General features: G+C 39.1%; 1 protein-coding gene across 1 annotated transcript in view; it reads left to right on the top strand.

Annotated features, from left to right (window-relative positions):
* The window catches only part of LOC122473704 (mitochondrial poly(A) polymerase), a 32,492-nt gene extending 16,320 nt beyond the window's left edge, over positions 1-16,172 (top strand). Inside the window, exons 6-9 of the mRNA XM_043564319.1 lie at positions 1,260-1,486; positions 12,659-12,751; positions 12,835-12,908; positions 15,222-16,172. Of these exons, the coding sequence (XP_043420254.1) occupies positions 1,260-1,486; positions 12,659-12,751; positions 12,835-12,908; positions 15,222-15,584 (757 nt within the window). The 3' untranslated portion in view covers positions 15,585-16,172. The remainder of the gene's footprint in view (positions 1-1,259; positions 1,487-12,658; positions 12,752-12,834; positions 12,909-15,221) is intronic.

Genomic DNA, 16,172 nt, shown 5'->3' on the forward strand with positions numbered 1-16,172 from the left:
AGTTCTTTCCTACTCTGACTCCTTATCGTTTTTGTTCTTAGCAGGGAAAACTTCTCAATGCAGGAGTTGAAGTCAGAACTGTTGTGTTCTCACTACATGCATTAGATTTCACTACATTATCTGTTAGATAATCTGTACTAACAATAGATTCAGAAAATCCATTCAAGAGCAGTTTTGCTTAAACTCCTGCTCACTAACAAGGCAGTGCTAAGTACTTCTGAATTTCTCTCAAGTAGCCCAAGGGAGTAAAAATAAGTATACATACTGCGTTTTCTATCATTATTATATTTTCTGTATAGCATGTGTGATAGAACAAAATGGCATCTGTGTCTGTAGCAGTGTTATTTTTATTGTCTTGTTGGGACAGGTTTTTAAAAATTTGTTCTAAAATCTTTCAGGTTTTTATATTCCTGCATTGTTTCTTTATATCGAATACCTGGCACTATTTGACATTTATTTGCAACTTAATTCAGATTCATTTACATAAAACATGTAATCACCTTGAATTTCTAATTTGCAATTTCTTCTGTTCTCTGTAAACTCAGGAAGGAAATGTTTGATACTTCACAGTTTGAAGTTGATACCCTTAATGGTTTTGTGCCCTCTGTCGGTTCTTTGGGACATTACAAGACATGTTTTGATCAGTAGGAGCTTAACTTTAAAATATTTCTGATTAATAATTTTTTGCATTGTAACTTATGACTAGGAAGCTTTTTGAAAATTGGCTCTAAAGGTCGGTTTCTTTAAAAGACATTTTATCGTCATAGGTTTTGGTTTTTATCAATGTTAGACGTATGTAATTTTGCCTGAGTTTTAAGACATTTATACTCTTGATAAAATTAGTACAGTGTTTTCCTTGCTTGCCAAGAACTAGATAACCAAAGCGTGAAAGTCAGGTGTAGAGCCTCTCACTTACTAATGTGTCTGTCTTTATAGATAGTTACTAAAGAGCACATCTGTAGTGTTTCTCTTAATTAAGTCATGTTTAGGAACTTTGATTTAAAAATTCTAAGTTTTACAACTACATCATGATTGTCAACATTTAAAGAATATTTTAGTGGTAATGAATGTGTTTGATAATCAACCATTCACATTCAGTTTTATGTTGCAAATACATAATGCTTCTGATTATCTGATCATGGTGTTCTGAATACACTCAGAAATGGTAAGATATTTACATATGTTCCCAGGTATATGTTTTATTCTAGTCTGGAGCCATAATTTGGTGGTTTGAAAATTCTTTTTTTTTTTTTTTGAAGGATTGCCTTGAAAAGTTCTGAACTCCTTTATATATATGGTGCTCTTGATTCACGAGTGAGAGCCTTGGTGTTCAGTATTCGATGTTGGGCTCGAGCACACTCATTAACGAGCAGTATTCCTGGCTCTTGGATTACAAATTTCTCTCTTACAATGATGGTCATCTTTTTTCTCCAGAGGAGATCACCCCCTATTCTTCCAACACTAGACTCCCTGAAAACCCTAGCAGGTAAGACTAGAAGCAATCTGTTTTCTCTTTCTGATGTTTTAAATAATATAATTACCATGTGTTATCAAAGACATGTGTGTTTGTTTATTAGTCATATAATTTGTCTTCTGTATTTTTAAAACATTGTGTATCTAAAATTTAAGTGCTTTTTATTTTTTTAATGCCCACCAGGGGTCATGAGAGCAGAGGATTTGCAAAGCTGAGGTCTTTAAAGTTCTGCCTTATTTGTGTCAGTTGGCAAGGTTGTTTACAATTATCATGAGACAGGTGGAGCCTCTCTCTTAGTTGACCAAGCCTGGAATGACCTTGGGAAAAAAAAAACAAAAACCTATGCCAGATACAGCTTCTGAGTGGATCATAGTTTCAGGATGGCTTTCCAAATCTGAACTTCCAGATGAATTTATTTATTTATTTATTAAATATATATGTATATAATTATATTTATATTTATATTTTTATATATATAATATACATAATATATATTTTTGAGAGAGAGAGAGAGAGACAGAGCATGAGCAGGGGAGGGGCAGAGAGAGAGGGAGACACAGAATCTGAAGCAGGCTCCAGGCTCTGAGCCATCGGCACAGAGCCCGACGAAGGGCTGGAACTCACAGACTGTGAAAACATGACCCGAGCCGGAGTTGGACGCCTAAGTGACTGAGCCACCCAGGTGCCCCCAGATTTATTTTTGAGGAAGCTAAAAACTATTCCATGATGTTTTAAAGATCCTAAATGTGGTTTTTAGTTAAAAGTTTACAAGCAGTCTTAGGTGAATTATTTGAAAATTATTATGTTATTTATGTCACAAATTATTTGACATTTTGGTAGACTGCCAGAAGAGATATTAAAGTATTAGAGTTCTAAATTCTAAACGGAAGGTGGGCGCCTGGGTGGCTCAGTCGGTTAAGTGTCCGACTTCAGCTCAGGTCATGATCTTGATGTTTGTGAGTTCGAGCCCCACGTCGGGCTCTGTGCTGACAGCTTGGAGCCTGGAGCTTCTGATTCTGTGTCTCCCCCTCTCTCTGCCTCTCCCATGCTCATGCTCTGTCTCTCTGTCTCTCAGTAATAAATTAATGTTAAAAAAAATTAAAAATTCTAAAAGGAAGGTAAACAAGGGATACACTGAAAATGTATAGATGCTCTATCTTCTGCCCGTCCTGTGTATTGCTGCAGGGTAATACTTCTAAAGTATATCCCTGAATCTTCCGTGTTTAAAATAACCTTAAAAGAGATTTTATTCCCTGTGTAGTAAACCTCGGTTTACTCAGCTTCGTATTTGAGATCTTCACTTATGGAGCCGTCCCTGATTTCCCAGCCCCTTCTCTCATTCCTCCTCTTCATGTGCTCCCACATTCCACTCGCTATGGTGATGACTCCTTGTATTCTGTCTTAGCACTTTGGTTCATGCTGTTTGTTTTTCTGCCTGGATTGTTACTTCTCTAAATTCTCTCATCTATGCCACTTTCTCTTATCCAAATTAGAAGTAATTCCTTCCTGTGAACGCTGTTAAGTACTGCATGGCTTAAAGTTGAGCTTTAAAAAAGCTCAGTATGATGGGTTAATGGAAACTGGGAAGTTTTCAGAAGGTAGGGTAGTGGTCACATATCTCACTGTTGAGGTTGAAATAAATGGGCAGCATCCATGGCTGTGCTCATCTCATTGTTTGGTGTCATTCATTCACTAAATATTTATTGGTGACTTATTCTACATCAGGTGTTATTTTTTGGTGCAGTGACGATATGGACGTTGTTCTAAGGTAACTCAATCTGGTAGACGTAAGACATACGTACACACACGCATTAAATATTAAATGTGGGGAGATCCTCACCAGTAAGCAACCTGTAAATAGTGCTTCCTCTTTAAACTTTGCTGTGTGCATTGATGCTTAAAACTGCTCTCATAGAGACCATTTTGGGAAAAAAATCATGGAACTTTTGGAGTTCAGCAAATAAGGAAAGAGTAGAATCTGTAGAAAGTAGGAAGAACTAAGGCAAGTTTATGCTGGGAGCAAACTATCCCTCACATTTTGATGGCTCTAGTCCAGTCTTACTCGTACTGCTACTCTTCCCAGAGTTGGGCCCTTGACATTCCCTTCCTGGGAACATTTTACTGCCTTTTCTCCTCAGCCCCATTTGTTTCCCACCAATGTAGCTATAACTAGCAGAGTGATATTCACAAATTCATCTCTGATTGTATTATTCTCTCTTGAAATCCTTCAGTAACTTTCTAAAAACTTTCTGTTAATTATTTTAGAAAAAGAATATGATCTATGGACACATTTACAGTATGTTGAGTTTTTATTTCAAATCTATTTTTTAAAACAGTGTAAATTTATTCACATCTAATGGCATCAAAACGGACAAGACTGATTTTGGAATTGTTTAATTTTCTGTTTTAAAATACCACATTGGTGGTTTAAAATTTTTCTGTGTTAGCTTTTAAACACTAAGTTTGAATTTGTTGTTGCCGTTACTACTCTGAAATTGCCAATAAATGAAATGAATTGTCAATAAATGAAAAAGCAAATTTGACAGAATTATTGCTACTTTTTTATCTTTGGTTTTGAAGTTCTAATGATATCTTGAATTTGCTATCAAAGAATTTTTCATAAGTGAATGTATATTAAGGATGTGGTGAAGTATTTTAAGAAGAAGTTATCAAAGTTTCTTCTTCTGTTCATTTAAGTATTTGTCAAATTCCATGTTTTTTTTACCCTTCCTGATTTTAACCAGTGGTTCCACATTGATATGTATTCACCAGTCTCTGGCCATGAATGAAAACAGTGTTAGACCATGAAATAATCAAAATCGTCTTGGGTATTCTATGATTGACGGGCTGAGTGAGTTAAGTCTTGTGTACAGTCATTTTGTTTCTTCTGAGTCGTGCCCCTCACTTGATATCCAAATAGAGGCTCTCAATTCGTATTTCTTAAAAAAGAAAAAATACGTTTGCTTGCCTGTTTGTTTATTAATAAAAGGTGCATAAATTTGTGGAACACCTATGAGCACTTCTAGGACTTGATAAACCACTGTTTGGAGCTTAGAATAAGTCCAAACATTGTAGAGTTGTATTTAGGGGTCTCTTTGATCGTCGTTTTCCTCCTCTCGTCTCACATTCACTTCTTTGTGCAAATTGGGAGCGGCAGCACTCTAAACTCCTCGCTGATCCTCAGATGTTTTGGTCTTTTTTACATCTGTCTTTGCCTGAAATTGCTTTCTCGCTACCTCCTCAGTTTATGTGGAGAACCTCCTCAAGATTAGGCCAGCGAAGAAAGAAGACAAACCGAGTCCCAGATCTCTCGTGTTAGGTCACCCCTGTCTGGCTCCCTCCCGCCTTCCTCGCAGGAGGTGGTGCTCGGGTGGCCTCCAAGTCCTTGGTGCACACCTGCTCGTTGACAGCTGTAACATAGCCGATTTATCTACTCAAGGTGGCCAGGCCTTTCTAGGGCACGCAGTCTCTGATTCATTTCTGCATCTTCTGTTCCTGGCATAGGATTGGGTCCATAGTGGAAGTTCAGTAAATAGATTTCAGATGCTGGGTGAACATTATAAAATTGAAAACTTTTTGTACTGAGCGTGATGGCAACTTTCATGTTTTGGTTATTCTTGAATTTCTGTTTCTCTGTGTTTTTGTATAATCTCCACTTCTCCTCATCCCCCCCATGTCTCTTATCGTGGGTTCTCTCCTTTTTTGGTTTTACTGTTTTTATTTCTGTGCTTAGTGCTTCGTGTGGCATTTTCCTTTTATAAACAGTTGTTTGATTACAGTTTTTTGTTTAGGACTTCTTTCCTGTGGTGAATTAAAGGTTTGAGGAAGAAATGACTGGGTACGGTATTGTTGGCAGTGTTGATGCAGAAACCCCCGAATGGAAGAAAGTTTTCATTGGTAGCTCTGTGACTGACTGCATAACAATTTCTTGAGTGCTAACTCTGTGCCAGGCATTTAGCTAAAAAATCTTACGCACCATCTCATTCAGTCCTCCCAACAAGTCTTATGAGGCAGAATTATATTTTCATTTTATAGGTGAAGAGACTGAGGCGTTGAGAGGTTTTCTAAATTTCTTAAGGTAACTGAAATATAATACAGAAGTATGTGCGCGCGCGCGCGCGCACACACACACACACACACACACACCCCACACACACACACACCAATTTTGACCAACTGAATACACCCAAGTGAACATCACTCAGACTGAATAAATACTGCAGAAGTACTGGTGTGTTCCCACCAAGTCCCTACACATCCCCACACCCCTTCCCAACAATGGACTTGCTTTTACCTGTTTATGTCTCTTAGCTAAAGGGCATCATGTCGTGTGTATTGCTTTGTGTCTGGTTTCTTCCCGCTCAGCATTGTGTTGAGGAGATTCGTTCCTACTGTTAGCATATTTGTGGATCATTCATGCTCTTTGCTGTACAGTATTCTTTTACATGAAGATACCAAAAGATATTTTTAATTCTATTTTTGATGGGTATTGGAATAATTTGTAGTTTGGGACTATTACAAGTAATTGCTCATATCATTCTAGCACATATCTTTTGGTGAGCATAGGTACTCCTGTCTTTCAAGTATAAACTAGGAATAGAATTTCTGAGTCTTAGGATTTGGGTATATTCAGCTTTAATAGACACTGCCAAACAGTTCTCCAGAGTGTAAACTCCCACAGGTGTTATGTACAGGTTCGAATTGCTCTCTGTCTTTGCCAACACGTGATACTATCTTGTTTTATGGTAGCTATTCCAAATGCACGCGTAGTGGCATCATGGTGTGTTTTGATTTTCTTTTCCCTAATGACATTGACCCCCTTTTCATACACATATATGTATCTGTCAGCTATTTGGGTATCTCTTGTGATGTTTCTTTCAGTCTTTTGCCTGTTTTTCTCTTGCACTCTCTCTCTTTTTATTTATTTAAAAACATTTTTTTAAGTGTTTATTTTGAGAGAGAGAGAGAGAGAGAGAGCACAAGTAGGGGGAGGGGCAGAGAAAGAGAAGAGAGAGAATTCCAAGCAGGTTCCATGCCGTCAGCACAGAGCCCGATACAGGGCTCATCAGTCCCAGGAACCCTGAGATTATGATCTGAGCCGAAATCAAGAGTAGGATGCTGACCTAGCCACCCAGGCACCCCTATCTGTCCTTTTTATTTATTTATTAAAAAAATTTTTTTTTAATATTTATTTATTTTTGAGAGACAGGGATAGAGCGTGAGTGGGGGAGGGGTAGAGAGAGAGGGAGACACAGAATCCGAAGCAGGCTCCAGGCTCTGAGCTGTCAGCACAGAGCCCAACACGGGGCGCTTGAACTCAACGAACTGCAAGATTATGACCTGAGCTGAAGTCAGATGCTTAACTGACTGAGCCACCCAGGCGTCCCACCTATCTGTCCTTTTTAAGGGATTCATTTGCAGGAATCCTTTATATGTTCTGCATACGAGTCCTTTGTCACGTGTTATGGATACATGTGTATGTCTTTATGTGTCAAATAAATACATAACTGTGGTTCTCTTTTCACTGTCTTCAACGTTTATTTATTTTTGGGACAGAGAGAGACAGAGCATGAACGGGGGAGGGGCAGAGAGAGAGGGAGACACAGAAACGGAAACAGGCTCCAGGCTCTGAGCCTTCAGCCCAGAGCCTGACGCGGGGCTCGAACTCGCGGACTGCGAGATCGTGACCTGGCTGAAGTCGGACGCTTAACCGACTGCGCCACCCAGACGCCCCTCTCTTTTCACTGTCTTAATGATTGATGTTTGGTGAAAAGAACTATGATTTTTTTTTTTAATGTTTATTTATTTTTGAGAGAGCGAGAGAGCGTGAGCAGAGAAGGGGCAGAGAGAGAAGGAGACACAGAATCTGAAGCAGGCTCCAGGCTCAAAGCTGTCAGCACAGAGTCCGACACAGGGCTCGAACTCACAAACTGTGAGATCATGACCTGATCCGAAGTCGGATGCCCAGCCGACTGAACCACCCAGGAGTCCCAAAAAAGGACTATGATTTTTAAAGTTCAGTTTTATCAAAGTTACAGATACACATAGTTAAATAGTTGAAGAGTAAAAGATTCTACAAATTTCATAACAATAACTTCCACTCTGAGCCTCTGCCTTCGAGTCGTTTTGCCCTTTGTGGGCACCACTTTTAACTCTTAGATGATCTGTTTGCTGTTTTAAACCATATTCTCAAAATAAAATGCTTCAATTTCTTTCTTTAGTTGGGGAGTATAATTGACCTATACAACATTATATTGGTTTTAGGTATACAGTGTGATGATTCAATATTTGTATATATTGCAAAACAATGACCATGTTTCTTGAGTTTTAGTTTTAAGCATCATATATGACTTCCCTTTATGAAAAAAGAGGAATTATCTTCTTCCCCCTGTAGCCCTCACCATACACACGTCTCTTCCACCCCTCATATTCTGAATATGGCTGTAGCATAATTTTACTATGCACTTTTTTTTTTTAATGCTTATTTATTTTTTTTTGAGAGAAAGAATGTGAGTAAGGGACAGGCAGAGAGAGAGAGAGAGATAGAAAGAGAGAGAATCCCAAGCAGGCTCCATGCTGTCAGCACAGAGCCCAAAGCAGGGCTTAATCTCACAAACTGCGAGATCATGACCTGAGCTGAAATCAAGAGTTGGATGCTTAATTAACTGAACCACCCAGGCCCCCCTGCTTTGCATTCTATATATTATGACTATGTAAATGCTATTCCTGTTTAATCCATGGAGTAAACTAAAATTAATTTCCTTTCCTACCCAACTTTTTCTGTTCTTTGGAGTTTATAGTTTGTTTGCTTAGTTTTTTATGTGCTTAACATTACTTGAATCTCCAACTTGCTACCGGTTGTCTAAATCTTTTCCCAGAATAGTCAGAATCATCTATTATTCTGTGAATTAATTCTTTCCTATGTGGCCTCTTTTGTTTCTAAGTAGCTTTTTTCATTTTATTTCATTTTTTAAGTTTCGTGTCCTCTTAGAGGCCTTCTTCAGGTGTCTGATAATCTTTGATTTTCTGCTCATGTTTGAGTTGGAAACTAAAAAGTTAATTTGAATCTCTGAGCTTAGGTGGGGCTTGTTGACCCTGAGCTTCATTGTAGGGCAGTGTAGCTGGACTATTGCATTGGTGGGCACTTTTTATGTCACTTTCGCCAGGTCATTCCTCTTGAGCTATTCAGATTCCCCAGAAAGGACTTAAAAAAAAATTTTTTTTTGCTTTGTTTTTGTTTTGGTCTAGAACAGAAGACCCAGTTACTAACATGCTGTAACTTTGATATTTACTGTGCTTTTCTTCTTGCTTTTAGAACAATTTTCCCAACCACAGCCATGCCTTGTAGCTCCGCGTGTAGATACCCTCCCTTTTACCCTCTCCAAGTACTCCAAAGTACTCTAAAGGTTTTCTGTCAGGGAAGAAGAGATCTGGGGGAGTCTAACTGCTTCTTTAACCAGGAAGCTTCCAGTCATGGTGCTTCCAGTTAGACCTGGTGTTTCTATTTCCTGAGTTGTTGGGAGAGAGCTCTGCCTTGTTTTTTCTTTGCTTTTTTTTTTTTTTCTTAAGTTTATTTATTTTCAGACAGAGAGAGTGGGGAAGGGAGAGAGAGAGAGAGAGAGAGAGAGAGAGAGAGAATCCTAAGCAGGCTGGGCACTGTCAGCACAGAGCCTGACAGGAGGCTTGATCCCACAAACCACGAGATCATGACCTGAACTGAAATCAGGAGTCAGACGCTTAACGGACTGAGCCACCCAAGGCATCCCTTTTTTTGGCTTTCTTTACTACTAGTTTAGGATTTAGTCTTTTCAGAGTTCCTAAGTCTTTGCTACTTGTCCATCTGTTCTTCCACTGAAAAATTTTTGGTTCTTATTTCTTCTGTTCTCTGTCTTCAAGATTTTATGTCATTTTACTGTCAGTTCATAGGTGTTTTGGGAGGGGGTGAAGATAGATGCTTGTGTTCGTTTCATCACCTTCACCCCATAGCGTGTGCTCATAACTGGTGTATAGGCTCCCTCCGAGGGAGGCTGAGTGTCACTGGAGCATATGGCATGGTGGGAGGAGCAGGTAGAACTTCACCTGTCTGTTGATTAGCATAAGCGATTAATAGGGAACAGTCTATATTATAGATGTACATATGTGAAGAATAGTGTCTAAGTATGAGTCGCATTCTGGAGTTGAGTGAGCTACAAGACAATCAGTAAAGCTACTTTGAAACACGGATATAACCATAACACTTACACTCTTCTCAAGGTTACATCCAGGCACTTGAGAGGCAGTTGCTTGGATGTGCATTCTCAAAAAGGGTTCTGGCTGGGTGGGTTAGAAGGAAGCAAACTGCCAGTGTGTCTAATGTCTAAGTGTATAGGACTCCCTGCCCCGTATGCAGCAGCCTGCGTTAATTAGTACAGCAGGGATCACCTTTTTGCTTATCCCATTTAATTACTGCTGACCTCTGGAAGGTTTGGACCTGTTAATAGTTATAATAGAAGCTGAATATAGTTATACGATTTTTAGGTATTCAAGTTTTGCTCCAGCTCCTCGTAAAAAAACAGGACATCATAAAAGATTTGTTATCGAAGAAAAAAATAGTAAGCCTTCATATGAACTTTATGCCTGTTATGTCCCTAATATTCGTGCTTCTCAACTTCAGGTTACTTATTAGAAATGCATGTAGCTGGCACAACGTAGATTTTGCTCATTTGACCAGAAAGATTAACATAAACAATCACACAACCCGTAGACAGGATTATCTGTACTGCAGCCCCTGGGTAAGTGCCAGTAGTGATCTCTGTGACTAATTACGAGTTACTATAGTGTGGATATTAGTACCCTGAAAAAATGTGGGTAAGTTTATCGATCTGGCTGTGGCTGCGAGAACATTATTCAGTGAATTTCATTGGTCATGTGTACTCTGCCGAAAGAGTAATTGACGTACCAATCCGTGAGGCTCTAAGGTTTCCCAAGGAAGCCAGAAAATCAAATTTAGTAAATGCATAACCTTACTTTTTCATAGTTTTTAAGTTCACTTAAGGTGAAGTTGAAGGAATGTGTCATCAAGCTCCTAATATGAGTTAAGTTGCTTATTACATGGCTATTTTCCTTACAACTGAGAGAGCTTGTATTTACTTATTAATTTTTGCCAGTGTTTCATATAATACTTTTAAGAAAAAAGTGCCACAGGTTTAAACTAATAGTGATAGGGCTTCCTGTGTCAGAATAGGTTGAGAATAATTTTTTCCTTTTTTTTAACGTTTATTTTTGAGAGCCAGAGTGCATAAGTGGGGGAAGGGCTGAGAGAAGGAGACAGAGGCTCTGAAGCGGGCTCTGCACTGACAACAGAGAGCGCGATGTGGGGCTCGAACTTGCAACCCGTGAGGTCATGATCTAAGTTGAAGTCGGACGCTTAACTGAATGAGCCACCCAGGCACCCTGAGAATCATTTTTCTAAGGCAGCACTATCCAATAGAACTTTCTATGATGATAGAAGTGTTCTGTATCCATGTTGTACATAGGGTTGGTGCTGGTCACTTGTGGCTCTTAGGCCTTTGGAATATGGTTAGTGTGGTCCAGGGACTGAATATTTTATTTTAATAGCCACCCGTGGCTGGTGACTGTTATATTGGACTGCGTAGATGTTGTCTGGGTGTTACAGTAAACAATGGGGGACAGACAAAGGAGGAGAGAGCCTTGGCCGCCAGGCTGCTAGGTTTGAATGCCTTAGGGATTTTGAAAAAACAAAGATGGTCCTCTCTTAAATCAGAAGATACTTTTTTTCCCTTCAAATTTTAATGCATTCTGTTAAAAAACCCTTTTAGTGAAGAGCAGTGGTCACAGAGACACCTTAGCCCTAGAAATATTTTGACATGGAGCTCATTTTTCTATGGTAGGAATGCTTTAATTGGACATACATTCCTGAGAAACTAAAAGAACATCGACATATGTGACTGGCACTGTTGTCACAAGAAATATAACCTATTGATAGTGTAAAAGAATAAAACATGTGTCTGGGTCCCATAAAAAACCTAAGTGTAACTAAGTGTAACAAGTTCTTCAGGGTACTATAAATTATTAAAATTAACATGTTAGGATCTAGAATAATTTTTGAGAAATTACATTCGTAACCCAGGTCTACCCAAAAAATGCCAACACCACACACACATAAAAAGACAAAAATTTGAAGGACCCTTATTTATCTCTTTCTATTTTCTATATTTAATCCCCCTGCTGGGGATCATAGGCATTCATTGGTCATTCACATTACTGGTTATGTGCCTGCTGTATGCTAGACACTTGTTGTAGCTGGACTGGATGTGGGGAGGGGGAATAATGAATAGGACCATGACATTTGTCATCCCAGAGTGGGGTAGGGGAGTGGAAAGCGTGCCTGCAGTCACAGTGCAGTCAGACAAGTGCTCATGGGGCACAGGACAAGGATGGCCCACTTGGAATTAGGAAATGCTTTCAGATGAGGCGGCTGTTAATTAGATTTTTGAAGAGTGGGCATTTGCCTGCTGATTGTACAGTGGAATGTAGATTAGAATGGCTGAGGGATTTCATGGTGGCTGTATATTTATCATGAGGGAAGGGATTACTTCTGTAGGTACATATACTATTAGAAAAGGTGAATGCTAGCGTCCAGTATGCCATTTACCATGTCGTGGTGAATTCTGGTTGCTAGATCACTGCATTTTAGAACTTGCCAGAGGTTGTTCAAAACTCTCAGAGCATTCAGTTTGTGTCACGGATGAATTGTTGAAAATAATATGCATGAAAGCGTGGTAAGGACGGAAATGGAGAGGAGATTAAATATTATTGATAAAAAAATAGAGCCAAGATTAGAGCTGGTGAAAGATGGGAACTGTCTGCATTTTCATGTATAACTGAGAAGCTGATTTCCCGAAAAGATAGATTAAGAGTCATTGGGTTGTTGATAGACAGTTCTAGTATGATAAAAAAAAAAAAAAAAAAAATGTAATGCTAATTTCGTTGTACTATAATTAGTCTCAAATCTTTTTTTAATGGAGTTTTAAGACCTATTAACTGTAAACGTACATAGCATTGACTAATGATAGGACACATTCATCTGTAACTTTGATTTAGTTAATTCTGAATTTCTCTTCTGAAGTAGGCCAGTATCTTTGAAATAGAGTGTGAAATATTTTCCATTTCTGTTTATTTAAGATGCAGAAGATAAATGTGTAATAGAAGGCCACAACTGTACCTTTGTTCGTGACTTGAATAAAATTAAACCTTCGGGAAACACAGAAACACTAGGTAGGTGTTTTCTTTCTCTGTTTGCGGTTTTTTTGAATTGAAATAGACCTTCCTCTTATTCTCCTTGTTTTATTTTCTTGCAGAATTACTACTGAAAGAATTTTTTGAATATTTTGGAAATTTCGCTTTCAATAAAAATTCCATAAATATCCGACAGGTAAATAATATTTTAATAATTGGTGATTAAGTATCTGGTCTTCTGCTGTACTAATACTGAATTAGTTTAGTTTACAAAGTACTCTAATGTGTTACTGTATTTCAACTCTGCAATAATAGATACTAATAAGGAAATTGAAGCCTGTAGGAGCTGCCTAACTTGAATAAGATCAGTCACCTAATTATTTGGAAGAGCAAAAGCCAGCTCTTTCAGCACCTAATACTACATCCTTCAAAATACGCAATATATTCTAAAAATGTGTCTGGAAAACATAATTTTATATACAGTTCTTTTTTTTTTTTTTTTCTGAGAGAGAGAGCAAGCACAAGCAGGGGAGGGGCAGAGAGCAGGAGAGACAGAATCTCGAGGAGGCTCCACACAATCAACACAGAGCCCGAGGTGGGGCTCGAACTCCAGAACGGTGCGCGGTCATAACCTGAACCAAGATCGAGAGTCCGACTGAGCCACCCAGCACCGCTACAGTTTTTTTTTTTTTTTTAATTTTTATTTGAGAGAGAGAGAACGAGAGAGAGAACGAGAACAAGTGGGGGAGGGGCAGAGCGAGAAGGAGAGAGAACCTTAAGCAGGCTCCAGGCTCAGCTCAGAATCCGATATGCAGCTTGATCCCAGGATCCTGGGATCATGACCTGAGCAGAAATTGAGAGTCAGACCCTCAACCAACCGAGCCACCCAGGTGCCCTTATACAGTTCTTTCTAAACTGCTTTTGTGTTCGTGGAAGAAGTAGGATACACAGCCATGGAGGTTTTAGTGATTCTGTCAGTTTGAGCCCTAAATTTATTTAGGGAAATGAATTTGTGATTTTGGTTCATCTGAGTAGCTGGAATGATAGACATTTTTCTAAAACAAGAAAATCTAGAGCAGAACCCTAGGCAAACTTTGTTCATGGTGCGGGATACTTGAGGTAGCTCTCTGGGTTTGTGTTTAGCATTTGGGTACTTAATTATAACCATTGTAAGACTGGCTACATAAAACACATCCTCAGGTATTTTTTTCTGTTGTTTCTTTAGCTCGCCTTTGTTCATTCTCGCCTAACTCTTATCCTGCTCATGGAGATTTTGTTTAACAGCAACAAAAAAAGTGTGGGGAAGGGCAGGGGAGGAGACACAGAGCTCTGAAATGCAAGCTAGTATGGAGTTAGATTCCATATGAGAAAAAGGTCGCTGATCATACGAAGTTCTTTATCCTTTTTGTACTTTACCCTTAGGGCTCAAAGATGATGGATAGGCAGGACCACTGCTGCTGGCTAGGTCTCATGCTGGCTAGGGCATGAGAGAAGTTAGGGAATCACTAGATGCTGCTCACATTGGGGAATCTTGGCCATTTGCTTTGTAATAGTTGAGTAATACACGTGATAGCCTTTGAAAGAGGAAAAGCTTGTAGAGACTACTGCACCTGCTGGTCGTGTGATCACAGCTTTAGCATTTCTTTTACTTCTGTGAGATGTTGTCGTACCTGTTAGAGCCTCACAGAATAGAAGTTGGATCTTTAGGAATATAATAAGAAACTTCCAGTGTTTTAAAATGAATAATGAATAATCCTTTGTTCCTTCTCTTCCTTTCTGATTTTATACTTGGGAAACATTAATTACCGTATTTAATTTAAGGATTCTAATTTTGTGTGCTTCTATTATGTTTTTAGCAAGTCTTAAAAATAAGTGTCTTCGGGGCACCTGGGTGGCGCAGTCGGTTAAGCGTCCGACTTCAGCCAGGTCACGATCTCGCGGTCTGTGAGTTCGAGCCCCGCGTCGGGCTCTGGGCTGATGGCTCAGAGCCTGGAGCCTGCTTCCGATTCTGTGTCTCCCTCTCTCTCTGCCCCTCCCTGTTCATGCTCTGTCTCTCTCTGTCTCAAAAATAAATAAAGCGTTAAAAAAAAAAACATTAAAAAAAAAAATAAGTGTCTTCATCTTATTTTCTGCTATTTTTCTTTGTCATTTTTTTTACCCTTCCTAGCTTTATCCTGTTAGGTAAAAATTGTGTTATTTTAAGAATACTTCTATTGGTTGACTTAGTTGAGGTGCCTCTCATCTGAGCATCATCATCCATAGCTCATAAACCTAATTTATTTTTCTCTAAAGAATAGTCACAGAACTACAGTGGTAAAAAAAAAAAAATCAGAAGTACATGTTCACATGACATGCACACATACCTGGATCCCTTAGGAAAGAAATCCTTTACTCTGTAAAGTTCATGCTGGGATTTTACATGTTTTTTAACATTTTATTAAACCAAATGGTTGTTCTGTCTGAGCTTTTCGTGTATTTATGCATTTCTCTTCCTTATAACAATCTATAGGGAAGGGAACAAAACAAACCTGAATCTTCTCCGTTACACATTCAGAATCCTTTTGAAACTTCTCTCAACATCAGCAAAAATGTAAGTCAAAGCCAGCTACAAAAATTTGTTGATCTGGCCAGAGAAAGTGCCTGGATTTTAAATCAGGAAGATAAAGATCGGCTTTCCTCATCGAGGAGTCAGCCCTGGGGGCTGGCGGCCCTGCTGTTGCCGTCTGTCGTGAACAGCGCGTCTCTTGCCAAGGGGGTAAGGAAGAAGCCCGCAAGTGAAAGAATTAAAAGCCTGCTGGAATCCATAAAAAGTAGCGGTCCAGAAAATGCCACCAGCACCAATGGGAAAAGAACAGTTAGTACTCAGGCATGATGGCTCCTCCTCCAAGAACTGGTTTTCCCCGGTAACATGCTCCTTGGACTACCTGGAACCACTTTCCCCTGATCTTCTCATGGGGCCCCTTTCCGGTCTGAAGTTCTGGGATGGTTTCAGTCTGATAAGCCTCCTTTCCACCGGCACTTTGAGCTGTCAGCCACGGGGAACAGGTGGAAGGAGATCGGAATGTTCTTTAAATAAACTGTACAAAGAAAGCGGTAAAAATCCGGTTCCAGATCAAACCATTGTTGATCTCTACATCCGTCTCTGGGTGGAAATCATTTAAAAGGACTTCTAGATATGTACGTATGTAGTCAGTGTATACAATAAAACTTCCGAATTTGATAGTACTCTTTAGTATGTATTTTTTTATTCTTCAAGCAAAGTACTGTACTCTTATTCACATATACATTAAAACAGGTTGGTAGTGATTTCCAAAAATGGTCATGTTTTTAAGATATGAATGCGGACACTTCATTCACTGCATTCGAGCTATTCCAAGCCAGATCTGTAAAAATATTGGTACATTGTATTTTAAAAATATTAGTCACTTTTGTTTTCAAAAATAAAACCCTGTTTCTACTA

This window comes from Prionailurus bengalensis, chromosome B4 (genome assembly GCF_016509475.1).
Source record: "Prionailurus bengalensis isolate Pbe53 chromosome B4, Fcat_Pben_1.1_paternal_pri, whole genome shotgun sequence".
NCBI classification, from domain to species: Eukaryota; Metazoa; Chordata; class Mammalia; order Carnivora; family Felidae; genus Prionailurus; species Prionailurus bengalensis.